General features: G+C 45.5%; 3 protein-coding genes across 4 annotated transcripts; all 3 read right to left on the bottom strand.

Moving 5' to 3' along the window:
• Positions 1–5,140: 5,140 nt before the first annotated feature.
• On the bottom strand, positions 5,141–7,263 carry LOC115404451 (cyclin-dependent kinase inhibitor 1B-like). Its single transcript, XM_030113790.1, has 3 exons — positions 6,412–7,263; positions 5,837–5,992; positions 5,141–5,645 (listed from the first exon to the last, which is right to left on the bottom strand). Exons 1-2 carry the CDS (start codon positions 6,782–6,784, stop codon positions 5,853–5,855), a joined length of 513 nt encoding a protein of 170 aa, XP_029969650.1. The 5' UTR covers positions 6,785–7,263; the 3' UTR covers positions 5,141–5,645; positions 5,837–5,852.
• Positions 7,264–8,154: 891 nt separating this feature from the next.
• On the bottom strand, positions 8,155–10,742 carry LOC115404456 (cysteine-rich DPF motif domain-containing protein 1-like). Its single transcript, XM_030113795.1, has 3 exons — positions 10,508–10,742; positions 10,204–10,315; positions 8,155–9,781 (listed from the first exon to the last, which is right to left on the bottom strand). The coding sequence occupies exons 1-3, from the start codon at positions 10,618–10,620 to the stop codon at positions 9,650–9,652; spliced, it is 357 nt and encodes a 118-aa protein (XP_029969655.1). The 5' UTR covers positions 10,621–10,742; the 3' UTR covers positions 8,155–9,649.
• A 791-nt stretch (positions 10,743–11,533) lies between these two features.
• LOC115404439 (peroxisome proliferator-activated receptor alpha-like) lies at positions 11,534–25,491 on the bottom strand. 2 transcript variants are annotated; one of them, XM_030113775.1, is made up of 8 exons: positions 25,334–25,491; positions 16,014–16,175; positions 15,785–15,942; positions 14,001–14,139; positions 13,244–13,443; positions 12,896–13,162; positions 12,582–12,825; positions 11,534–12,504 (listed from the first exon to the last, which is right to left on the bottom strand). In XM_030113775.1, the coding sequence occupies exons 1-8, from the start codon at positions 25,386–25,388 to the stop codon at positions 12,260–12,262; spliced, it is 1,470 nt and encodes a 489-aa protein (XP_029969635.1). In that variant the 5' UTR covers positions 25,389–25,491; the 3' UTR covers positions 11,534–12,259. The 2 variants fall into 2 exon arrangements, with proteins under 2 accessions (XP_029969635.1, XP_029969634.1); XM_030113774.1 differs by lacking the exon at positions 25,334–25,491 and having other exon boundaries at positions 16,014–16,194.
• Between the last annotated feature and the right edge of the window lie 254 nt (positions 25,492–25,745).

The following is a 25,745-nucleotide window of genomic DNA, read 5'->3' as shown; positions in this document are numbered from 1 at the left end:
CTTTTCTTTACACAAGACACTGAAACCCACTTAAATGTTCATAAAGACTCTTTGTCTATTAAATTATAATTGAATTCACTGAGTTTTAAACTCTAACGCCTCACAGATAACTCTGCTCATGGAGACATTACCAAGTGACGGATGTAACTGAAAGACTTAATGGTGTCTCAAGTGACCTTTCTAAACGGAAAAGCTAACAGAAACATTCACTAATCAATTTAAAAGCTAATGGCATGCTTTGGAAAACAGGGAGTAATATGAAGCACGTGTAGTTTGAAACTCCGACTCTAAAGCTGCAGTAATGACTCCGACCTAAACGCCTGGAGCTGAATGATTTTGGTAAAATGAGACATGCATGCTCTCCACATGTCACCTCTCTCCGAGCGCTCCCCTTAATCTCTGTCTCTGACCTGAAGCAGAATTAAACGATCTCCCCGCAGCCGTCGTGTAGCCACTGAGCCGACAACATCCCCCCTCTCCCAACGGGTCGTGACCCCAACTCGCCCAGTCATAGCACCAATCAGACACATTAGAAGAGTCGGTTTTGACCTCAGCCTGACCTGTGAGCGCCGATACTTCCTGTTGTCACACGTCTGTCCACCGGTCAAACATTACTCATCGCTAAGAAAGAAGCCAAACGCCGCTTTGAGGTCGACCGTTCAGATATTATCTCCGCCTGTTTTCTTGTCTGCGTTATTTACTTTTTCGCAACGTGTCGCAGAGGGAGGACGTTTCTACGAAATCTACTCAACCACAATACCTCAGTAACAAGCTACCGATCTGCATCACTACCCAGATATTTCTTACACAGGTCAAAAAGTCAGCGGCATGCACTGGAGCCAGCCGGTCACGTGCACGCTCAGATTACGCTAAGTGCACGGTTGCATGCAATGTTTGCATACACACATGCAATTATATGAACCTGCAGTGATTAAAGGGAAATTCTCCCTCACTACTGCATTCTGAGTCTGATTTTCAGAGTGCGCAGCACTCAGGTTGATCTTGCCCCGAACATATGGAAACACACATACAGCCTCCTGAGCGCCGCATGCAATCCCGAGCTGCTCACACTGTTAGGAAGACACGGCCTCGGGTCGTCAGCCGCAGCACGAGTCACTTCAAAAGTTGATTATTGCCTCATTTCGACTGCGTTGCTCTTCTGCTCTTCCTGTTTCGGGCACGCGTCACTGAACCCTCAGGGTCAGATGAGAGAACTCAAAACTGCATGATTGAGCCATGACGATGTCTCTGGCGGCTGGCCTTGAGGTCTAAAACAGCTTGTGCAGTCCACACCTCCGGAAAAAAGGAGATATAAGAATATGACAATTCATGCTTGTGGTTAAAAATTAATGCTGACTGCAATCACTCAGTCAAATTAGTATTTATATCCACAGCACCTCCAGCTCCTCACCCACTGTGTCCGGCAGTGTGGAAAACTACTCATGCAGCATGAAATCAGATAACGGTCGCAATTATTTTTGACTGACTTTTATATTAAAAACAGCTTTGGTTTTGTTTGGCGCGCTCTGTATATAGTGCAATGAAACCGAGAAGGCTAAAACATTTTGTGCTGATAAAGTGAATTCTGACGTTCTGCACAAAAAAAAAAACAACAAAAAAAAACGCAAATGTTTGATTTGTTCTCAACGCGCACGGTCGTCTGCATTCACTTTACTGAAGAGTAAGTATTTGTGTGTGTTAGGAGGCAGCGCAGCAGGCCTGCATAGTCTGAGTGACCCCTGCTGCAAGACCAACTAAACACTCCAGCACCGGAGCGGGCCGGGCAGCGGCTGAGGTCACGGAGCCGGGCTGCATGAGTCACACAGCCCAGAGCAAAACCCAAATGTGTAAAGACTCCACATTGGCAGATTAGTTTGTTTACATCCTGCACTAGATGTGATTTGGCCGGGCTGCAGCGAGACGCAGCCAGCGAGCCGGCCTTCCCCTTTTCCTCTCGCTTTAACTCTCTCCTCCACCGCCTCTCTCCTTCTCCTTCCACCTCTGTCTTCCCCGTCTCTTCCTTCTTCCCGCGTTAGCTATCTCCGCTTTATCTCTCCCGCTTGCGCCGCCGCCAAGAGCGCATGACCAGGAGGCAGAGCGGAGGGGGAAATGTAAAACAGCTCAGCCCTTGTAAAAGATTTTAATGAAGTTTGGGGAAAGAAATCTGACAAATTAATAACCTGAAACACATGTGGAAGTTGTATTTCCTGAATAAAATAAGACATTGGTTAATAGAAAATCTCTCTCTCACACACACACACACACACACACACACACCTCCCTCTGGACTTTGCCAATGTATGAGCTCATACTTTGAATATCTTCTTTACAGCGTCAGCTCCAAGACGTCAGCTTTTTATGACCCATTTCTCCTCTCGTTATCTGCAGCGGTAATTAGGGGCCTGCTAATTTAACGCCGGGAATATGGAAGTGTTTTCCTGACTCAGGGGGCGGGGTGGGGGGGGGTTGCAAGTCCAGGATATGCTCAGATTTGAACCGGCGTGCAAAGAGGACTGATTACGCCGCTCGCGTATCTTGAAAAGTACAGTTTAGCGTACGTCAACAAAGCCGTGACGGCGGTGCGTGTGCATGTGGGTGTCTCTTTCTCTGCAGCTCAGCGCAGTGATGAAAGAGGTCAGGCCGGGGTAGCAGACTCGTGTGTGCAGGAACACACACACGCATACACACACACATACACACACAGGGCAACCACACCCTCTATTGACCGGGGTTTTGAGGTCGTGCCCAGCACAGCGCTCTCAAATCTTTGAAAGCGGTGATATCATATTTGCATCATGCCGCACTCAACGCGGATCAGGCCAAACCTGTGGCTTTCAGACCGTGGAGGCAGGGATGTGTCTTTTCCTTGCAATAGTTGTACTTCCTTTACATTTTAGAGAAGAAATTCAGCTGGAAAAAAAAAAAAGTGTAGTAAATATTCAAATTTCAGTTAAACACCCGAGTAAACATGTCAGAGTAACTATATGCCCAATATAATGCGACAAGTTTTCTTTCTGTCTCTTTTCAGCTCCTGTAAAAACACGGAAATACACAAACACAGAGAGCCCTCGCTGTAAATATGACCTTAAATGGTCCTATAAACGCTCATAAACACATCAACATGCAGCTTAACGTCAAGATCAAAGCAAAGATAGAAAGCTTTTAATTAAATTTTGACTCACTAAAACATTTCCAGACGAATTAAGACTCATATACAAGCTGTAACAGGAAATAAACATCCTCAAATGGGAAGTGATGAAAAGGGAAAAAAATAAAAAAATTCTCTGCAATGTTTTTGCATGACTGTTGCCTCTAAATATAGTCCCCCTTTTACTACGGTTCTGGTATTTGACATTTTGTGCTCAAAAGCAACAAGTACATGTTGTCTAAAAAGAATTGTTACAATTCCATCAGATAAGTTTTGAAAAGACGACATGATCTCAGTGGAAATGACTCCAACACACTTGCAGCCGCTACGGGAATAACTCTGCGCCTCTCTCACTCTGCATCTGACTCCTACACACTGGTATCAACAGGAAAGAGTCAGCCAATGAAACTAATTGGGTGGTGTGTGTCTCATGAAAAGAACAGCCTGTACTGTCCCGGGCGCCCTCCCACCGCCCTCTGACTGGCTGCCTCCTAAGTGGCCTGCTTTTCTGCTCTCCGCTCTGATTGGAGGAGGCGCGTGCCCGTCTCCGGTTCTTCTCCCCGCCTCCACCCACCCCCCCCCCCCCCCTTTTTCCTCAGGACATACCCTTGTTGTTTTCAACTTCAGAAGCAGAGCTGGCCTGAAAGCATTCAGCACAGTCACAGCCTGCACTCTGGTGCTGCGTCGGCACTCGGTGTGGGGGGGGGGTTTGCAGCACGGCTGCACCTTCTCTGCTTCCATCTGATTGAATCTCGCTCAAAAGCAGAATCGTACGGTGCACAGTGGTTGTAAAAACTAACACAGAAAGCAGCTGTGCACTGAAAAGTATCCCGAAAACTCAATGCTATATTCTGACGTGTCATGACTGTGCAGGATTAAAAGGGCGGATCATGCTCAATGTAAAGCCAGTGTTTGTTCAGGGTGGAGCAGTTGGCAATCAAAGCAAGGAGCAAACACCATTTGTTACACCAGCTTTACTTTTCCAAATATTGAATGCAGTTTGAAAAATAATAATAATAAAAAAAAAAAAATACACACAAGGTAAACATCAATTATTAGGCTCAGTTTTGCAAATTTATTGATTTATCTTAGAAATAATAATGAAAATATATATTTACAAAAAAAAGAAATGCACAAAAAAAAAAAAATTTTGGGAAGCTGTACACACGCACGCACATTACACACACACATACGCGCGCACACGCACACGAAGACGCTCAACATAAATAAGTTAGTATGTTTTCAGTGTTTTTCAAAAAGAAAGGAAAAAAAAAAGATGCACACAGGTACACTTCAAAGTGAGGCGGTGTCACTTTGTTTCTCTGCCCTCACGAAAAAAAAAAAAAAAAAACGAACAATAGTGCAATTACATGTTCCACATGAAATCCACACCACAAAGGCAACTCTTTGATTCACATATTTGCATAAAAAAAAAACAACAGGTCCAGTGAGTTGAACATATTTGATCTATGTTAACCTGGACCACCACTCGACCACACGAGAGGGCGGGACATGTGACCTGGAGGCCACTCACAATATGATCTCGCCTAATTCAAAAACAAACTCTTAGGATAATTAGCAAATACTGTTATTAAAAAAAAAAATAATAAAAATTTGGTTGGATATTGCTCAGCAGGTTTTTTTTTTAGCCACCCTCCCCTCCCAAACCTGACCCCTCACCCTCCAGAAAATGAAAAAAAAAAAAAAAAAAAAAAAGGCACAACTTTGGCAAACCCCCCCCCCCCCCCTCCCACAAAAAAAAAGGGAAAAAAAACATGAAACAAACATGAAGATGGGAAACAGGGACACATTAAATGCATGTAAACTTTACCTATCATGGCTATTCCCAGTTAGATGGACCTTCGACTTACAGTGTGGCCATCTGGGCCTTCAAAAACCAGGATATAACATAACACTGGGAGAATAAAGCCACAGAAAAAGTGAAGACATTTTTGCTTTCACATAAACCCTGACTTTTGAAATCTGCATTTAAAAAAGAAAAAAAAAAAGTATATCAATTACCTGAATAATGATACAAATGACCACTATAACAAAATAACATTTCTCTGTTGGAAATTGCACTGCAACTTCCCGAGTCAGATTCACACACTTATCATAAACACATTTAAAAACAACAGGTATGAAAAGCATAATATGCTTTCGTATGTGCTACATTTTGAAACATAGGTAGTAGATAATAAAAAGGACAAAAAAAAAATTGTTTTGAGCAAAAATCCATTTGCACACTGCTACATTGTCTGCTGCTTTTGAGGCAATTTAATTATTGTGAGTGCCAAAACTTGATAGTGTACATATTCAGTGCTTCAACAGCCTCTCCTCCTCCTCCTCCTCCTCCTCCTCTTCTTCTTCCCCTTTTCTGTCAGAAAAGGCTGCTTGGAAAGGAAAACAAACAAAAAAACAAAAAACAAAAAGTCTCTCCACTCTGTCAGATGATGAGAAAAAGGCTACAGTATTCCACCAGCAGCAGGTCTCTGCTCTGTGGGACATAAAGAGGAAACAAAGCAGTTGCTTAATATTCATGGCATCCTTCAGAAAAGGTGAACAACTCAGTGCTAAAATGCTGGAACTCTGCAGAGCTGATCGTATGTGTGTGTGTGTGTGTGTGTGTGCAGAGAGGCAGCTGAGTGTGTGTGTGTGTGTGTGTTGCTGAGGTGAGGCTTCTCTGACCTGGCGCGGTGTTTTTTCAGTGCGCCTCCTCCGCGCTGCGCGCCGGCCTGCCGGGGCTCCGCTCCGCAGCCGCACTTCCTGCACCGTCCGGCCCTTCTTCATCGTCGTCTTCGTCAGTGTGCAACACTTTGCTCTGACAGTCCCCGGAGCAGGAGCCTGGCGGGGAAAGCAAACAAGTCAATAAACAGCGCAGAACAAAAAAGAAAATCTTCCTCATGTTTCTTTTCTTTTCTTTACGCGTCCACCTGCCAAACTGTATTTTGTTGTTGTTGTTGTTGTTTTTGAGGTGTTTCACGACTGATAGCGCAGAAAGAAAGCCTCAAAATCTGAATCGAGCTTTCAAGTGGTGATTTCCATCAACAGGCAGCAGAGACGGAGTGATGATAGAGGGAAGTCAGGCTGCGGTTGAACTCGGGACACATCTGTTTCCCTCCGTCCGTCCCGGCGGCGGCGCGGATGCGCAGCTCCCGTTCGGAGAGACGGAGAGAGAGAGAGAGAGAGAGAGAGAGAGAGAGAGAGAGAGAGAGAGAGAGAGAGGAACACCCCGAGGTGACACCCCCGGCTTCCAGCCTCACCTGAACCCTCCGATCGCCTCTTCCTCGAGGCTCGTCTGCCCTCCCGGCGATCCCCCTCCTCCCCGGCGGCGTCCCGCTGGCTCCCGTGAGGCGGTCTGAGGTAAAACTCCGGCGGGTCGCGGTCCTCCTCCCACTCGTAATTCCGCGGACTGAGCGGTCTCTCCTCCACCGGGTCGAAGTTGTACGTCTCCCGAAAGCCCCGCACGTCCTCCTGCAGCGTCGCGGCCGCGTACCTCCGTATCTCCTCCGGGTCAGGTGTACCGAAAAGGTTTCTGCGCACCGACGGTCTGAAGCTGTCCGCCTGACGCGCATCCACCCGCTCCAGGGTCGGGCTCGCGTTGGAGAGGCGAACATCTGACATTTTGTTGCACATATGACAGCGAAGCGCGATGCACGAACACGAACCAGGACCCTTTAAAAAAAAAAAAAAAAAAAAAAAACTATGTCCAAGTTGTAATCCTTTCAGATGCAAAGCCACGGGAATGATGCATGCATAGTCCGCATGGAGCAAAAGGAAAAAGGAAAAAAAAAAAAAAAACAGAAAAAAGCGCAAAAAATTAAAGGGAATAACGCGTCTCCAAAGAAGCGAGAAGAGGGGGTGGGGGTGTTTAATAAGAGAGCCACTCCTGTCAAGTCCGTAGTAAGGCAGATGAAAACACGTCAAGTAACAACAGCCAACATGGCGTATGAGTGAAGAAAAGTTGACATGAAGGACTATTTAAACAGAGGAGGCGATTCATTGGTCTGCGCGCTGGGACCGCCCACAGAGCGCTCTTAAAGTTGAACAGGGGTAACAACAACAGAGCCGGGCTGGAATAACACCGTGCATGAATATGACCTAATTATTTGATTGAAGGAACGGAGGAGGAGGAGGAGGAGGAGGGAGGGGGGCACTGCAGTTAAAGAGCGCTGCTTTGACACTGACAGGCGACTTTTACGCAAAAAAACGGGCTGAACTTCCATGTCACGCAGCTGCACCTGTTTGCTCACAGCACTGTCAGATGCAGGAGATAGTAAAGCAAGTCAAATATTTAGAGACACGTGATTAGCAAACAGCAGGGGGGGGGGGGGGGGGGGGGGGGGAATCTGTGGCCTCCCTGCAGGCTCAGTATCAGCATCACATGAATCAATCATCGGATTGTCTGTGTGATCTGATCTGCTGTCAGACACACCCGAGACCGTCTCAAGGTCACTGAAGGACAGAGCTGCTGCTGCAGCTTTTTTTTTCTTGGAGAGTGCACCCTGATGTCAGACCGGCCTCCGGTGACATCAGTCAGAGGCCTTCCCCCCGCGGCTGGCACGCCGCCTATCGCCGTCACACTTTGCCACCGCTGCCACAGGGGTGGCCTGTGTGCTCCGCTGGTTGTAATTGCTGATGTGTGCTTGGAATTTAAACGCCGAGGCGGCGAGGAGAGGTGCAGCTTCCAAATGCACAAGAATCCACCTCCTGAGGGGGTTCTCATTCTGCAACTGAGAAAAAAAATAAAAGAAATCTGATGTTAATGCCAAACCTTATTGAATTTATTCTGCGAGCGCCCCAGAGCTGTTCAGAAATCCTCGAGTGACTGAATGAAAAATAGCAGCAGTAGGCGCTACTTATACGCAGGAGTTCACAATGTCCCAACTTCAACTCCACAGCCAGTGTCATCTGCATTCCTCTGCTGCGTTTGCCAGTGGGAAAAAAAAAAAAACCCACTGGGCCTTCCTTTGAGGCCATGCTGTTTCAATTAACCCCTGAAAAGATTCAAACATCTCCTGATAAATGCAGCGAGGCCATCTGCTGTAATCGATGTTATCGCCGGGCTCGCACTTAATCCATAATGTGTTTATGCTGCTGCGGACTGCGCCCAGCTCGGTACAGCGTGATCCATGGAGGGAGAGCAGATCTGGATCGCACTCATTAGGCGGGCAAGAGAGAAATGAGGCAAAAGAACATTTTGTTAAGGTCACAACCAATGCTTTCAGGGGAGGAGTTTTCATCACGGTTTGAAAGATTAAGGCAGCCTGAGAATTTTAATCCATCAAAATAAACACGAACCTGAAGATGAAATCGCTTTATTATTGTTTTTACTAATATTTCTGCAAAAAAACAGGTGGTTTGGTACATCCTGCCAGCGAAACCGTAACCGGAGAACATCTGCTGATTGTAAACGAGAGGTATGAGCCAATCACTAAAACAAACTTTACCAGTCTGGGGGAGAGATTTATTGAGTGATCACACAATCTGTTAGATGAGTCTAAACAAGGAGGGTTTGGAGGCAGACGGGCGAAGAAGCTTTATGTTCATGTGCTTTACTTAATCTAATCGAGCCACAAGTGGTGTACAGAGACCACTTCAGTAAATCCAACTTGCACAAAATCCACCACGCCTCTGATCTTGTAACCAGTGTGGCAGAACACTGGGTGATCCTTCATGAACGCTCTGGTCTCGTCTGAGAAGCTTTACTTCTTCTTTCTTCGTAATTCCTTGCCTAAACCATACAATAAAGAGTTTCTCAACATGTTTTATGCTTTTTATTTCATACATGGATGATATACGTGAGCGTCTGAGTAAGAAAGGTCTGTCTTCATAGTGGATCTAACCTATGTATTACAGATGCGTGTCGTTTTTAATTTAACCAGGATACAGGAAACAAACGTGGATACATTTTTTTTTTTCTCTTGCCTTTTTCTGTAGTTTGTCACTGTGTCTGTTTATGATCGCTCATCTGTCCTGCTTTCAAGTGTTCCTCTGTTGGTTAAAATAAATTAACATTTGTGGTCACTGTGTTTGGACTGTATGTGAGAAAAGAGTTTTAAAAAATGTAAAAAAAAAAAAAAATAAAAAATAAAATCAGAGCTTCTTCATGCTTTCCCATATAAACATAAGAAAAAATAGCAGTATAAAAATAATTACATATTTGTGCAAATTTTATCTCTGTACATCTTTAACTAAATAATGAACACTGGTGAGACAAAAAAATGCAATGAAGTGAGTGAATTATAAAAAATATGAAACTTTTCCAGTACTTCGTTGGAACAAAGGTCACATAAATAAATACTCCTCAGCGGCATTGCAGTCCGATTCGCCAGCCTCAAGCAGGAACTGGCGATGCCATGGAGGGTGATGCCAATTCCCCCCAAAAATTACAATAACCTCAGTCGTGACTGATGTTTTGCTTCGGTAGTTTTGTTCAGTGTTTCTCGAGAACGTTTTCAAGACACGTTGAAGGTACTTTGTGTTTCTGGACCTCTTGTGTCACGAGACAGCGGCCTTGGAGCTCTGCTGCTTCTTCTTCGCAAGCTCAGCCTGAATCTGATGAGGGAACTGGTCCAAGTGCTTGTTCACACACCGCATGCAGAACCTCTTGGTGTAGAAGAGACTGCAGTCCTGAAAGAAGACCCAGCAGAGGTTAACATCGGTGCCCCAGTTTCACAGAAGCACCTGGTGGGACAAGTCACATTCATTACCAGGCTTATTCAAAGACTTTTTTCCCCCCTTCTTCTCACTGTCCATTTGTGGGAACTGGATTAATTGATTCTGATAGCTTCACAGTCAGGACGCTCACTCAGCACACAAGCCACGTGATGGCAGGGTCGTCAGAGGGAAAAGATGAAAATCACAGATGCCTTCGCTGGGTCAAAAAGTGCAGCTTTTAAATGAGAGCGTCACATCACACAGCCTCGAGGCTGATTTGTCTCACAGAAACAGACCAACACTTGTTGCATCTAAGCTCCAACTGCGTGTGTTAAGTTGGATTACACGATCACATTTTTGTAGTATTTCGCACGGCCGGTGTTGAGGAGCCTTACCGATGCGACACAGACACACAGGCTGCACAGACTGCACGTCGATCCCAGAACCAGGAACTTCTCCTTCTCCGGGCTGAAGGGGTCTTTGGTCACAAAACACTCCTCAAGCAACCTACAGGAACCAGACACGGGGTTATAAACACTGCACGACCGATGACTCAGACAGGGCGCGGGTGTAAATGTACCGTAGACTTTGTATTTGGTTATTTTTTTACACGCCAGCCTCACAGTGCGATCAGCCATACAGCGGCTAACGGCGTTAGCTTTTAGCTCCCAGAGCTGTCGAATGAGCAGTTTCACTTACACAATAGCTCTGGTGTTGGGCGGTTTCTGGCCGTAGTAAACAAAAGGGCTACTTAAACCACACAGCTGGCAAGTAAATATTTTTGGAGGGATTTCAGTCGTTGTTTGATCCATTTTCCTCCTCAGCACAGAGCTACTTCAGTTCCTGGTTTAGCCCCGTTCGGGGAGCAGTAGTGTGTTTGCGCGGTGCTCTACCGCCACCCGGCGGTGTGGTGGAGTACTGCAACAGGCCACAGCCAGTGTAAGTAGAATGTTCGTTATCTCAGTACTGCAGCGGGACTTCATTGTTTTTATACTTGTTTACAGTTCAAAAGGCACTTCTGAATGGTTGTCCTTTAATAATAAATTTTTTTAGATTTTCCATTAATAAATATATGCGTAAAGGCATGTTTCCAAATATGTGAATGTTGTTGGAGATTGGAGGGTCATACTGAGGAAGGGGTTCCTGGGGGCACTGTAATAACTCCCCATGGGTGTAAGGTTTACTATCTCTGTTTTGTTATGGTTATTCACTTGTCTAGATATCTTAACCTATCCAGAAATGAATTAAGTTGGCACTGTTTTCTTTCTCTCCAAGCTTTCCCCTCAGTCTTGTCTCTTATTGTTCTTTCCGATCAGTGACTTGTATTTTCTATTCTGAAAATTTAAATAGTCAAAGTGAATAGTCATCCATTTCTGTGTATTGATCTTTTAGAGATTTTTTCCTGAAAGAAAATACTTTTTTCTCTGTTCCTTTTTTTTTTCTTCAATAAGGCCTTATTATTCCTAGCAATGAAAGAAGAGTATGACGCAAATGACAGTAAACTTAAGAATAAAAAGATTTCACAATATACATGACAAAGTAGACTGTTTTATTGTGGAATGTGCACTTGTGTACTTTTAGTTTGACACATGGGTTTGGCACTAAAATCAGGCATTCGGCCCCATTTTTCAAGTGCGGGCTCTCAGTTGACAGAGTCACATGGCCTGTTCCTCCTCAGTCACCAAATTCTTGTCATATTTACAAAATACAACAGAAACCACTTCGCCAGATTATTGTGTTTATTGTGAAAATAGTCTATACAGACCAAGCCAATACAGCTTGTTCTTGTTTTCGATGGCAGAAACTGTACAAAACACCTTGTACTCTGTAACACTGAGAATTCCACTGAAAGAAACCGTTAAACCTGAGTCATTCTAATGTGATTAAAATCCATACATAAGATCACAGTATTAAAAAAAGAAAAGAAAAAGAAATACTTAATGGTGTGGTCACCAGAGAAAAATTATGAGGTCAGACTGAAAAATATGGCACTTAATGAGACTTATACATGTTGATCTGTGAGCTTGTAGTAAGGCAATGATAAAACATGTGACAATTACATTTGCCTCATTCAAAGTCTGTATTGTTGAGCAAAATTAGCAGCAAGCCCCGCTGAATTCACGACGTCAGGGCATCTTGAGTATGTACAGTCAGGTTAAAAGCCATGTAGATTTGCACAGCATGTTGTGATTAGCTTCTGTTCACTTGTGAGTTAGTAATATTGAGTGAACTGTACACATTAAACCTCAGGTGGGTTTTTTTTTGTCCCCCTCCCTCACTCAAGTTTTCACATTCCCTGTAACAGCTGCCCTCTAAACACGTGCATGTGTCTGCTGTACACTACTTACAGTACATCATTAATAATAATATATTACATAATATCCTGTTAATGCTGGATGCAGGCACCCAGTTTTGTGTGTAGAGTTAATATTTCAACGCACGTCTGACTTTTCAGTACATGTCCCTGTATATTTCCTGCAGCAGGGGGTGCAGCGACGTGTCCTCCGTGGTCTTGATTTCCTGCACCAGCTGCGCATGCTCAGTGACCAGCTCCCGGAGGTCAGCGAGTTTCTGCAGCAGCCTGGGAAACAGGAAGGTGTCGTCCGGATGGTTGGCCAGCAGGTGGAGCCGCAGGGCCTGAACGATGCTCTCCTGCAGCTGCTCCACCAGAAGAGCGTTCACCAGGCCGGGCCGGTCTGAGGGAGAGAGACAAGACATGAAGATCTACACTCGATAAAATGTCAGATTGTGTGTTATCCAGCTTTCCTGTTACCTCCACAGCAGATGATAGCAGCCACGAACAGGGCCAGGTCGCTGTCGTCCAGCTCCAGGGAGTTGAAGCGCGTTGCGAACTGGAACTTGGGCTCCATCATGTCACTGAAGGGTCGTCGGAGGCTCTTCAGGAACTCGCGGGTGATGAAGCCTGCGCCGCGCGCCACCAGGAGGCCGTCTTTGTTCATGCAGGAGGCCAGGAGGGTGAAAAGGGCCTCGTAGACCCCGTACTTCAAGAGCGTCACCTGAAGACGCATTATGACGGCAGTGAGAAGGCCGGACACGCTGCATGCGTGAGGAACTCTTCAAACCCACCTGATCGTTCAGATCCAGGCTCTGGAAACCCGGCACGGCCTTGGCGAACTCCGTCAGCTCGGTCACCGTCTCCACCGAGGTGCTCTGGCAGCAGTGGAAGAGCCTGGCTTCCGCCTCGCTCTGCTGGAGCTCCCCACACGTCACGGCAGGGATCACCTGCCCGGCCCGACGGCCGCTCTCGGCCTCCGCCTCCTCATCGTTCACCATGTGGGCCGCCAAAGTCTTCTCCGCCAGCTGGAAGGTCTGCATGTCGTGGATGATGAAAGGCTGCAGGGAAGACATGGAGGGAACCGCTTGTAGTAACACAGATATGAAGAGTTATTCTCAAAGCGTGTCTGATTCCGTTACCGGGTTGCCGTGTTTCCCCGTGAGGATCAGCCGCGCTTTGGCCTTGTTCATGTTGAAGTTCTTCATGTAGGCTTCGTGGATCTGCTTGACCAGGATCTTGTGGTCGGCCTTCAGAGGGCTCTCCTCCTCTTTCTCCACCATCTTGCTCTCCTCCTTGAGCTTCAGCTTCTCCGCCTGGGGCATCCGACCGAACCGGATAGCTGGTGCAAAAAAAAAAAAAAAAAAGGCCCGCCATTTCTGAGTGAGCGGACGACTAAATCTCCCTCCGGTAAACCGCATACAGAGGCGTCAGGCCGCCGCCGTCAGTGTCCGGACAAGCAAACAATCCGGCGCTCCTCTGTTCTATTTCCGCATCGCCTTGCTCTCGTGTTTCTGCCTGCAGTCGGAGGCCACGGCTACGAACCCAGTGACCCCTCGGCAGCCGGCGCAGACGACAGGCCAGATGTGGAGCTACATGAGCCGCTGTTTGTTCAGCGTCAGGCCGACTGCAGCGCTCCAGAAGAAAAACCCAGGCAGTTTGAAGCACAGAGCGAAATCACAGAGGGATTCGAAAAAAGGAATAATGTTGTCTATTCACAAAGTAGATTTTCTATAATGGAACATTTACAGTGTTTCCAGGGAGGTGAATGGATGAACAATTACTCGTCAAAATCTCCAAACTTCACCACCGATTCTGACTCTTTTCTGCTGACATTGAGCTTTTTTTTTCCCCATCTGTCATTAATCTGCGACTGAACGCGACGAAATGTGTCGTTACCGTTGTGGGACATGCCAACAGACAGACACTTGTGGAATCTGCAGTACTGGCACTTGTTCCGGTTCTTCTTTTGGATCTTGCAGTTGCGTTCACACTTCTCGTACTCGAGACTGAGCCTGACGGTCCGCCTGAAGAAACCCTGAACAAAACAGAAAGGCGTCGGCACATGTTAAGATGCTCTGATGTATCAATAAAAAAAAAAAAAAAAGACATCTATATTCGCATGTGTTTTATACACCTTTGTGGACTCAATGTAATGACAAGCCCTTGAAGATGTGCTGCAAACGTGACCTCTCAGAGGAAGAGCGCTGATTGGAAGAGACGTCCAGCACACGCTGGGATCCGGGGCGGGAGGCCAGCATAAGCTAACAGATGTCCCACATGTGCAACAACACATGATCCTCTGATGTACGTTCGCTCGCACGTATCTACATCCTTGGGATTGCAGCGAGGACATTCCTCAGCCTTCACCGTCGAGAGGGGAATATAGACTTTCTGGCTACGCATCCGGTGAAACATATCAGCTGTCATGTTACGCCAGGTTTTAGCAGCATTTCCTTTGAAAAGCGATCCAGATTCACTCTTAATACAGGTTATATAGCACCTCAGGTGTTATTTGTGACGCCGAAATGTGATTTTGTGGGGAAAATTGAATCAAATATACATAAAAACAGGGAAAGGAGAAGTGAGACGGCTTATGATCCAGTAATCAGAAACCCATTATAAGACAATGGAGCTGCTCAAGGAGGAAAAACAGATGTGTGTGTGTGTTTACAGCGAGCATGTCGTCGCATGTCTGTGTACAGGGGGAACAAACCGAGTCAGACAGCATGAAGATTTATTGCCTGAGCTGTGAGTAATGAGACTCATGACGCGAGCAAAGATCTGTATTGGGAAACAATGTCCTTGCGAGACACAATCATGTGATTTCCCTCCTATAGGCCGTCCCTGAGCGCACGTATTTCACACCGTCACCACTGGCGTTCGCCCGCTGACTGAAGCAGGGTGTTGAAAACGATCCGCAGACGCTCCGCGCCACAGAAACCGTGACCGCTCGCATGCCAGCCACCGGCAGGAATTTTCCATGATGATGCAATGTTGTGAGCGGGGAGATTTATATGCTGTCAAGAGTGCGCTTCTCACAATGCGCCGGGCCCAACGGTCCAAGGTCAGCTTGTGCCTCCGTAAGAATCGACCGAGAAGGTCGAGGAAGAAAAGTTAGCAGCAGCAAGCTTCACTCAGCTTAGCGAGGCATGGCGCTAAGACAAAACTCACGTGACCACCAAAACAATGCCGAGATTATCCTGAGTGCCTTTAACATGCAAACATGGACCTGCTGACTGAGGACAAGGGTCTGAGACACGCGGTGTTCGGTTTTATAATCACAGGAATCTCTGATATCGACGCAGGGAAGTCCTGCTGAGGGAAAGTCATTTATTAACGTTTGATCTCGCGGAATCCTTCAGCAAAAACACACGAATTCCGGTTATCGCTGATATCCTCAAAAACAGGGGTTCTGTCCTGTGTGGGTCTCTGTGCGTCGGTGGACATGGCTGCACTGGGATCAGTGCCAAGCGGGGGAGAGGTGACGAGTCAACCAAGGCCACCGATCCCCCCCCCCCCCGCCTCACATTACACCGCCGCATGCCTGCAACTTTCCGCTGCCCTCTGTGTGTGTGTGTCATGTGCCCGGCATGTGTCCGGGTGTTAATGCGTGCACGGTCGCACTCAAGCGCGCGTGTGTGTTGCAGCCCTGCGTTGAAACACCTCCCTCCAGCTCTCACCTTGCAGCCTTCGCATGCGTGCACGCCGTAGTGGAACCCCGAGGCTCTGTCCGAGCACACCCGGCACTCCAGGCTGAGGGGGCCGAGGCCGTCCTCCGAGCCCGCCGCCGACGACACGCACACGCCGGAGGACGGGCTGGAGGCCGGGGTCAGGGTGTCTGGAGGGGGACATAACGAGGAGTGTGTATCGATGTTCAGAAATGACCAGAATGCATCTCTTCACTCGTACCCAGAGAGATGGAGCTCCTACAGCCGGGGCCGGCGCTCTGGTATTCCGGGAAATCGAACCCCAGCGTGTCCCCGATGGACTGGGAGATATCCCGCAGGTCCTCCATCAGGTCTCCACACAGCGGGCTGCCCAGCAGGGAGTCCCCCAGCGGGGACGGGGGGCTGTAGAGATCCGCCGCCATGGTGTGACCCCCTCACTCACCACGCTGCGGAGAGACGAGAGGCGCTTTTTTAAATTACTATCAGAATTAAAACCGTGATAGCTCAGTGAAATTCAAACTTTTTTAGACTGTTTTTCAAGAAGCGCCACAACGTGCACGGCTCGGTGTTTACGTGCATCTTGCGGCGCTGCACAGGCCGGATCCCACTTCCTGTTGAAACTGTCCGAAAACAGCTAAATCAGGAGCAGATGTGCAAAAACACCAGGCTCTGGAGGATGGACCGAGGAATTCCTGCCTCTCTCCGCGAGGGAACCGGGAGTTTTCAACCTCGGTCTGCTTATAGATGAACACGTGAAATGATGTAATATTTCTGTGTACACTAAGGATTTGATAAAAGAACATTACAATATACTGAAATTCTTCATTTGTATATTCTTTGTTGACAATCGCCTGGTTGAATTTAAGTTCCAGTCCTTGGTTCTGATATTTATAGCTGTATCTAGAAACTATGACTGCAATCATGTTGTGCAAGGGGCCCGGAAATTTCCTTTCGCCGACTGTAAAGTTTTGCAAACGGTGAATAAACCAGTTTTTCTTGTTTGGGGTTTAGCAGACAGGAAGAAGTCGCGGTCTGACTGTACTCTCTGACTAAATGGTTGTGAAATAAGTGCCGCCTCTCGGTAAGAAAACCAAATGAAGCGTCCTGGACAGAGATGGACGGCGTACCTGCCAGGTTTTCAGAGCAGAGCAACGTCTTAAAAAGCGGATCTTTTAATGGCGCTGTGTGGGAGGCGGCTCGGCGGAGCTCCCAGCTGCTCGCAGTGGGGCAGGGAACATCTGTTTGAGCCGTCGCACCACATCACAGCGCCGCGGCCGATGCTGGTGTTCTGCAGGGCTCCCTCCGACTCCCAGCAGATGTTCCTGTAGATTTATTTGCTTGGCGGATTAGAACTGTGTTTTTTTGGCAGGAGAAAGTCCATGCCTTGAAGAAGAAGAAGGAGGAGGAGGCGTTAAAGCGGCTTCAGGTGGCGGACCTGGCCGCAGACGGGCTCCGTGTATCGAACATGCCCTCAGTCACCTCCAGACCTGATGATTAATCCAGGCCTGTTTATTCTTGTTTATCTGGTGTTTGTGTTGCGGCAGTTCAGCGGACAGGCCCTGACAGAACGCCAAAACTGTGCAAGGGGTGAATAACAAACCGATCGCCTGGATGTCTTTTTCAAACCAACGCTGTGGGTTAACACAAAGTCTAGTCCAATTTCTTAATTTCTGAGTTAAGTTGACGGACTGGTTTGACAGCGGCTTCGGCTCACAGCTTGTACCCTCTGATCACATCTGCACAATCAAAGGAAAGGCTGGGGAACTTTCCACCGGGCAGCAAGCATACATATTCACGAGACTGATGAGTTCTAAGAGTTGTTTACTCTCTCAGGGCCGGAACATGAAGAAGCAGGTCGACGGCTGAGTCCTGCCCGAGGTGATTGCCTTTATTTCCCACCGCACTGATGAGTCCAGCCCAGCCCCGGTCCGCCACATTGTGTTTTCGGTCCCAGAGGAACCGCGGCCACAGACAGTCTGCTCTATCTTTAGGTCGCAGTCGAAGAGGAAACGGGAGCAGTGTGCTGAGAACCCACGAAGACCGTCCAACAAATCAAAAGATCAGGTCTGACAGAGGTAGTTATCTAATAAATTCAGCAGAATAAAGACCTCAGCGAGGCTGTTTCTGTCTCAGCCTGCCTCAGACCTTTGATCTCTCCAATCAGTCCCCACTTCTTCCAGTTCAAACACGTCCAGTTCTTTAAATGTCTCCTTGCTCGTGTTGCTGCAGCAGCAGAAAAACACACAAACCAGGCTGACAAGTCAGGAAGTTCATCAGATCATGTCTTTTCTTCTTCTTCTTTTTTTTTCCCTTATTTGAACAGAAATAAAACGACTTCAGCTCCAGCTCGTTAAACCAACACACCGAGAATCCAAAGCCTCTTAAAGTTTTACCAGTGACTCTCGCCTCGCAGCTCGTGATTTACCTTAGAAGGTGCTGTCCGAGACATTTCCAGAGCAGGTTGACAGGGGAGGAAGAGGAGGAGGAAGAGGAGGAGGAGGAGGAGGAGGTGATCAGGTCGTTCAGATCCCGGTGGTCTCCGCCGAGCCGCTGGAGCGTCGCCTCTCTCGCTCTCTCTCTCTCTCTCCGGGGCTGCGTCTCGCGCATCACAAAAGTTTCATCCTCCGCAGGAAGCAGCGACGGAGCGCGAGCGCGCAACGTGACGCGCACACACCTCCGGACACACCTATGGTTTCAGCCAATCAGCGCCCGCCGAGCAGCCCGCCGCTCTCTGCCGGGATGCGGCGCGAGGAGGTGGGAGAGGACAGGGGGAGAGGAGCCGCGGAGGATCCATCCTCCATTAGCTCCCCGGCTGCACGCGGAGAACGGCGCGGCCATGAAAGGAGAGGAGCCGTTTGGCGCCCCCTGTCTGCCAGTGGAGGATACATCAGGATGTATTATTGCGGGTTAGAATTCAAATATAAAGTCACCAAGTCCTTTTTTATTTTAATAATATTAATAATAGTTAAAAAAAAAACACTTAAGAAGAGGAATTATAGAATAATATACTTCAATTATAATCTTTAAATAAGTGGAAAAAACAAATACAAAATAAATTAAAAAATAATAAATTGAAACACAAATATATCCTTGAAAAGTAGAAAAAATTATGCGATCTGATTATTTCCCATGTAAACCAGTAAAAATTCAGTCTAGATTTCCTCAACCACTCTATATTTGTCAAAGAAACAACATTCAGAAATGTTGTAAAATTGATGTAAATCATTCCTTGCAATTAAAGATCAAGATAATATTATATTATTTATGTAAAATATTAAAAGCAACTTTTAAAATGTCAAAGTGGCAAACACTCCTCCTGATGAATAAATGATCACTGCATCGTTGATTCTTATTAGATCTAGGACATTATTATCATTAATTTTTATTTCATATAGATTTATTTTTATTTGGCATTCACGCAAAAGTTTCTTGTATCATCAGTCTATTATATATCTCATGTGTGCTTTTCCCAAGAATGTGTTTATCTGTTGTGCAGTTTGTGCAAAGAAGAAGAAGAAGAAGAAGAAGAAGAAGAAGAAGAAGAAGAAGAAAACAACCTATAATTTCACGACAATGTACACTTACTGTATTTAGGTTGAGGTTTTCCTGCTTGTGGAATCCATAATATTCAGTAAAAGATAATAACATATATAATCTCAATTCAATAATGTAGCCTTCAACCATCACATAAAATCGCTTTGAAAATAATGCAGGTCACATAACTGTTCGACAATAATGTAAAATTTGAATTTATTTGAGAGAAGATGCACTGAGGCTAATTCATTAAGTTAGAGAATAATTTTTGGCTTTTTTTCTGCCACTGTTTAGATTACATTTGCCTCCTTTGGTTAGATGATAATGAAGAAATGGGTCATTCAGGGTGAGTGTGATGAGTTTCTTCAGGGTTTGTCTGCTCTATTATCAGTGATTTACACCTTTAAGGTATTTCTTTTTCATTATTATTTTTTTTTTTTAGCAGCAAGGTTTTCTTTTATTCGCACATCTAACAAATGTCCTCTGGTCTAATTTGCTCCCTTTTCTCTGTGACCTTTATTGAATTGTAGAATATACTTTTGCCACATTACTGTTGTAAAAGTACGCTTTGCAACATGATGAACACTGAGGGAACACGTGTGAGCTGCTGCCAGTTGAACTCATTCAGATGTACACATGTCTTTTAAGGTATACTGCTATAATACACGCTTGTCTGCGGTGTAATCCTCTCCTCTTCCCGTACGGCTCTGCGGTAAACCCTCATTAAATGTACAGCTTGGGAAGTAAATCCAGCAGTAACTGTACATCCTTTGTCCGGACTGTCAAACTTGTTATATCTGGCGCCATCTACTGCAAACACGTGCATTTCCTGTCATGACAGGTCTTCATCCTGGGACTTTAGAGGGATGTATTGTCTTCTCTTCTTCAGAGAATCCAGATAGCGCAGCTCTTCAGAAGGTGCTCAGTGTCCTCTTGTACAAATAAGTGGGAGGGCGATTATTTATGGTGTATTTGCTTTTCCCTCACCACCTGGTTTCCTGCTCCATCACTGAGTATTTCCACTTCTTTTAAATTGATTTAGTAAGTCATCACTTGCGTGAAACAATCCGGAATGAATGACCTTAGTTTTTAAGCTCAAAAGACAGATAATGAAGGCACTTAAAACGTTTTTCTGCAAAGAAGGAAAGATAAACGTCTGCATGCTCCACGGCTGCCGAGGCTTTTAAGATTAGTATATCAGCACGTAATGAGCTCCTCCAGAGGGATTACAGGATAAAACAATATTTTTAACATTTCATTTCAATAGCGGAGACTTTGCTGCTGCATCTCACTGCAGTCGCTACAAAAGATTAGACTCCAATCATTGTTTGCTCAGTTAATATTTCTTCAAACTTTATTTAATTAGAGATGAAAAACAGAAAAACAGAATGAAAACACAGTGTTGCATTAGAAAAACTTGAACAAGGATGTTACAATTTAATAAGATTAGGTTGCTGTCGAATGTATTCCTTTGGCTCAGTGACACTCACCCATTCGGTGAAATCTTTGAAAACTTAAGTTAGAAAAACTTTTTAAAAAAAGGCCACGTTTCTTCTGAGTGGAGGGGTGAGGAGGATTCAAGTGCTCCTGTGATGTATTGCTGCCCTCCAGGGAAGGCAGTAGGTTGTATAGTTAGCTCCTGATGGGGGCAAAATCACAACCCTGAAACCACACAACCTACTACCTCACCCTGTACGAACACCATGAGTGGCCCAGGAGCGGGCGCCTGGCTCCACGCAGCCACGAGGTCAAAATGAAGGAGAGCAGAGTGGCTCGTGTGAAAATAAGTTCAAATGATGAGGAAAAGAAACACTAAAATTCTTCAGAGAGCCTCGTGAAAAGGGGGATAAAGAATAAACTGCATACGATTAACAAAACGTCCCGCAGAGAAGAAATAAAAAATAAAATCACAAAAATCACTTGAAATTACAAACGTTCACGACGTGTTACAGGTTGTTGGAGTTAAAATAAAAAATAGAAGACTTAAAAATGTCCTTGTGAGGCGGCGAGGGAGGAAGAGATGCCATCACAGTCGCTTCAGGAAAGACAGTAAGTTGTATAGTCATCTGACAGCTTGGGAATGACCCTAAAACTATACAACCTACTACCTCACCCCAAAGGACAGTCTGTCTGCTGCCGGCGCCTCCGTCACCGCACGGCGAGCCGCTGACCTGCGGGAACACACACTCAAAAAACACACGTCAGAGAAGAATGACTGGTCACAACTGGATGGGAAAAACACACACACACACACACACACACACACACACACATTTTCATATATTTATTTATATGTATTCAATTTTTTTCAATTGTCAGGAACGCTTTCTTACTGTTTGTTGCTTTTATTTTTATTTTTAGTCGGTGTGTGTATATCTGTGTGTGTGTGTTTGCTGAGAGGGGATTACTGCATTTGTTTATATTGTGTAAAACACTGTGTTTGAATGAAAGGCGCTATAGAAATACACATTGATTGACTGGCTGATTCCTCCCACTGAGGCGCCCCGCAGAGCGCCACAGGACATCTTCCTTCCTTTCTGTGTCCATCAAACTTTACAACTGTTTTCATAAATGGTCTTTTTTTTGCTCTTCTCTGTGTACATATTTTATTTATCTACTGTCAAGCTTTAACATGCATTTATTGGTATTTATTAATTAAATATATTTCTCTTTTTTGACTTATTCAATATTTTATGATTACTTGTTCAATTTATTATAAATTGCAGTGTTGAGAAATTACCAGGCATTAATAAAGTATTTCTATTTTATTGTTTAATAATTTTCCTGCTTTTCACACTTTTCATAATTGTTTCAAATATCTCAGTGGAAAATCAAGAAGTTTTCTCATTGAATCAACCTTAAATCAAAAGTGCTTGCTTAATCACTGCAACTTCATAGCAAATTAAATTCAATTGTATAATTGCATTAAAGGGAATCTGCTGCTGCCGCTTCCCTCTCGGTTGATGGCTGTAAATCAGAGTGTCAGAATACTTCCTGCAGGTCACCGGAGCCTGCCGGGCCGCCCGGTCCCTGCAGCCCCGTGAGCTCCGTCCGCCGGCCTCCTCTCAGGTTTCCTGAGAAATTAAAGTAGCGAGAGTGAGCTGAGCCGCCGCTCAAAGGTCGGACTTTCACTGAGTCACACACACCAGCAGAGCAGAGCAGAGCACGGCGACAGGGCACTTCAACCTGCACACACTCAACTGATGTTCACTCTGTAAACAACTGCAGACAGCCAGGTGCTCGCATGCCTGCTTGTGAACACATGAACAGCGGAGTGTGTGTGTGTGTGTGTGTGTGTGTGTGTGTGTGTGTGTGTGTGTGTGTGTGTGTGAAGGGGTCAAGGTGAAAAGCTGCGGTTGTTGCAGGAAGTTTCCCGAATGAGACAGGAGAGGCTCCGGCTCTGCTGCGGTTTCCCTTCTCCAGCCGGGGAGCGCCAGCAGAGGCGCGAGTGTGTGAGGTGTGCTCGGACTTATGGAAGTGAGTCACCGCCGTAACTTTCTCGCACGCATTCTCACACACTCCGGTTTGCGGCTGTTTTACTGCGGGGCGGTTATCCCATAAATGCCACACAAATCTCTATATGAGCTACTTAACGTCCGAGCCTGTGAGGTAAATGGCGGACCGGAGTGTGTGCAGCTCGCTCCTACACTTCTCTGGTCAATGTGTGTGTGTGTGTGTGTGTGTGTGTGAGGTATCAGGTTTACACAGGAGAGGGCCTTTTACTTAAAGGGGTCAGTGCAAGAACATTTAGATAAAAGGTGATTTATGAAGGTTCTTTTTTTGTTTTTTTGTTGTTTTTTTTTGCAGAGCAGGATGATTAAAAGACCTCCGTCCTAAATGTTGCAGTTGAAAATGACTTTTCCCAAAGTCACACACACACACACACACACACACACACACACACACACGCGCTTCCCAATAAAAACTGCTGACAGCTCATTTTATGGATTATCTACTGAGAGAGTCACACTGGTTTCAGTTCACAGGCCACAGAAAGCAGTTTGACTTCACACCAGTAAAATCACAGCACAAGAGTGTAAACAATCATAATTCAGATTTTTTTTTTTCTTCGTAATTTTAGTGCAAAAATGAACCTAAAACAAAGGGGAAAAAAATCCATACATAAAAAACTTTGAAACTTTAAGTCACTTCTTATAAAACCTATGATGAAAACCTGGAATTAAAAAAAAAAAAAAAAATCTCTTTTAGTTAATTTTCTTTGGTGGCTAATCTGAACTGGGATCCACTGATCGGGATTAATTAAGTCGTCTTAGTGCGACTCTCGAGTGTTTCTCTTCGGACTAATGTGGACAGAAAGCAGTCACTCCTCGGGATTTCTGGAGCCTTCGGCGGGTATTTTCAGCCAAACCTGAACTTTGAAGCTAATGCTCCTTGAGCAATGAGGCGGCTTACGCTGCTGCATCGCTGATCTCTCGGCTATGAGACAGATTAGGAACAGCAGTTCGCTGCCTTCATTCAAGCCACTGTCATCTGTGTTCTTCTCATACTCTGCGAGGTGATCGTGCACCCTGGATTAAACCCTCTTGTGGGCCACTTCTGGCCCGCGGGACACATGTTGGACACACCAGATCGAGAATAACCAGAGACAATGTATTCCTGGAACTTTGAAAAACTGATTTAAAAGTAAAATAATAAGTTGCCCTTTCAGAAATCGCAAAGCACCAACAGATCACTACAATAAAACTCCACGAGTTCAATTACGACAAATAAAAGGCAACATCATCACATAATACCGTCATATTTTGGTAAATTTCAACTCATGATTGCAGTGATATTTAAAATATCTCTAAAATATGTTCATAAAGTGTAATCTTATAAACACATTCAAAAAAAAGTAACAGCATGCTGTTCATTAAAAACTAAACCATGTTATGAACTAATGGAAAAACAGCATTGGTGCACTGGTTTGGATAAAGTGTAAAATCATGCAGAACAAATAAAGACGGGCCGGGATGGTTCAGATTAGGCCCTGCGCTCTTTGAAGTGATCGGACCCCTGTGCGTGTGCAGGATTGGAATAAAATTGAAAAATCAGCAAATAGGAACCAAAAGCTTTCCATTTCATTTCGCGGCGTCACCGGAGGCGTCGGGGAATAAAACCGGCAACATGAGATAAAAAACTCGTGACCCCCCCGGAATCGGACCCGTGACTGCATTCGCCCTGCGGTCTGCTGATCCACGCCGTGGCCAAAACGACCCGAGACGTTGGCGTGCGTCTGAAGGAGACGTCCGAACGGCGGGATCGGGGCGAAGAGGAGCGGAGTCAGGAGGATGTGTGCAGCGCCTCTGTCAGAGCGACTCCCGCATGCAGTTAGGCGGAGCGGCCAACAGGTGTCAGGTCTGCCCCAGAACTGGAGTGTGTGAGAGCAGCAGCAGGACTCCCGTCACAATGAGGCCTTTGTGCAGTTCCGGGGTGCCAGCCGGTGTGCCCTCGTGTCCTGTTTCCCTCTAATCTTCATTTGACCTTTAGGCTCACGGCTTTTCTCGACCTTTTTTCTCCTGACTAATTTCCTTTGAGGAGATTATCATGGAGCTGCGGCACAGACTGACAACACACACACACACGCACACACACATACACATGCATACACGTACCAACGCCGTTTTCTGACAATACGGGTCACTCTCTGCCACGCTGGCGCTTTCGATATACTAACAGAAAAATTTGGAAAATTTCTAGTGTGTGTTTTTGCGTCTGATGGAACCGAGTGACCCGGAGAGCAAACACTCAGCTCCTCTTTCTTTTACCATTAAAGCGCAGCTGCCAAGTGAAAAGAGCGAACGCACACCGACGTGAGCGATAACGTGAAAAATTGAAATAATTCCATATGTGTGGATTCAGTTAAAATGTAAAAATTGTTAAAAAGTTTCACTGACCTCAGCGTGGATAAAAGACCAGGAAAAAGGAAGTTATTCCCAAATCTTGAGCCTGCAAAAGAAAGAGACAGGCAGAGAGATAAATATAATTATACACACACACACACACACGCAGGTCGTAAACCTGCCAGGCAGTTACTTGAGTGTATCATTAGGACTGATGTAACATATGTTGGAGTGATCATGGCTCAGGATTGTGCAGCTGAATATAGACGGGATAAATACATTACTGCACACTACAACTATATTACTGAGCTGAAGAAGCTTTAATTCACCTCTCAGGCAAGTTTCCTTTCCAGAAACTGACGACTGGAACTTTCAGCTTTGATGTGTGTCACGAGAATTACAAATTACGTGTTGTGGCTTTTTATTTACTTGTTGTTTTAATTTTCTATAATTAGTCCGATTTTCATTAATTTTGGATTTAAAATTATATTGTGAATTTTTGTAAATTATTAACATTTTAAAATACAAGTAAACACAGTTTTCTATATATATATATTATATATATATATATATATACATACACACACACACACACA

This window comes from Salarias fasciatus, chromosome 17 (genome assembly GCF_902148845.1).
Source record: "Salarias fasciatus chromosome 17, fSalaFa1.1, whole genome shotgun sequence".
Taxonomy (NCBI): domain Eukaryota; kingdom Metazoa; phylum Chordata; class Actinopteri; order Blenniiformes; family Blenniidae; genus Salarias; species Salarias fasciatus.
Note: the sequence above shows the minus strand (reverse complement) of the source record. Positions and strands in the feature narration are given on the sequence as shown.

What these genes read in the sequence shown, in the direction of transcription:
- LOC115404439 (XM_030113775.1), bottom strand. Translation starts at nt 25,388, where the DNA reads ATGATCACTCCAACATATGTTACATCAGTCCTAATGATACACTCAAGT. An exon ending in GATACACTCAAGTAACTGCC is followed by an intron (nt 16,176 to 25,333) that starts TGGCAGGTTTAC and finishes CGGATCTCTACA; the next exon opens with GCCCCCCGTCCCCGCTGGGG. An exon ending in TGTTGGCATGTCCCACAACG is followed by an intron (nt 13,444 to 14,000) that starts GTAACGACACAT and finishes TTTTTGCACCAG; the next exon opens with CTATCCGGTTCGGTCGGATG.
- LOC115404456 (XM_030113795.1), bottom strand. Translation starts at nt 10,620, where the DNA reads ATGGATCAAACAACGACTGAAATCCCTCCAAAAATATTTACTTGCCAG. An exon ending in CCCAACACCAGAGCTATTGT is followed by an intron (nt 10,316 to 10,507) that starts GTAAGTGAAACT and finishes TGGTTCCTGTAG; the next exon opens with GTTGCTTGAGGAGTGTTTTG. An exon ending in TGTGTGTCTGTGTCGCATCG is followed by an intron (nt 9,782 to 10,203) that starts GTAAGGCTCCTC and finishes GTCTTCTTTCAG; the next exon opens with GACTGCAGTCTCTTCTACAC.
- LOC115404451 (XM_030113790.1), bottom strand. Translation starts at nt 6,784, where the DNA reads ATGTGCAACAAAATGTCAGATGTTCGCCTCTCCAACGCGAGCCCGACC. An exon ending in GAGGCGATCGGAGGGTTCAG is followed by an intron (nt 5,993 to 6,411) that starts GTGAGGCTGGAA and finishes TTTCCCCGCCAG; the next exon opens with GCTCCTGCTCCGGGGACTGT.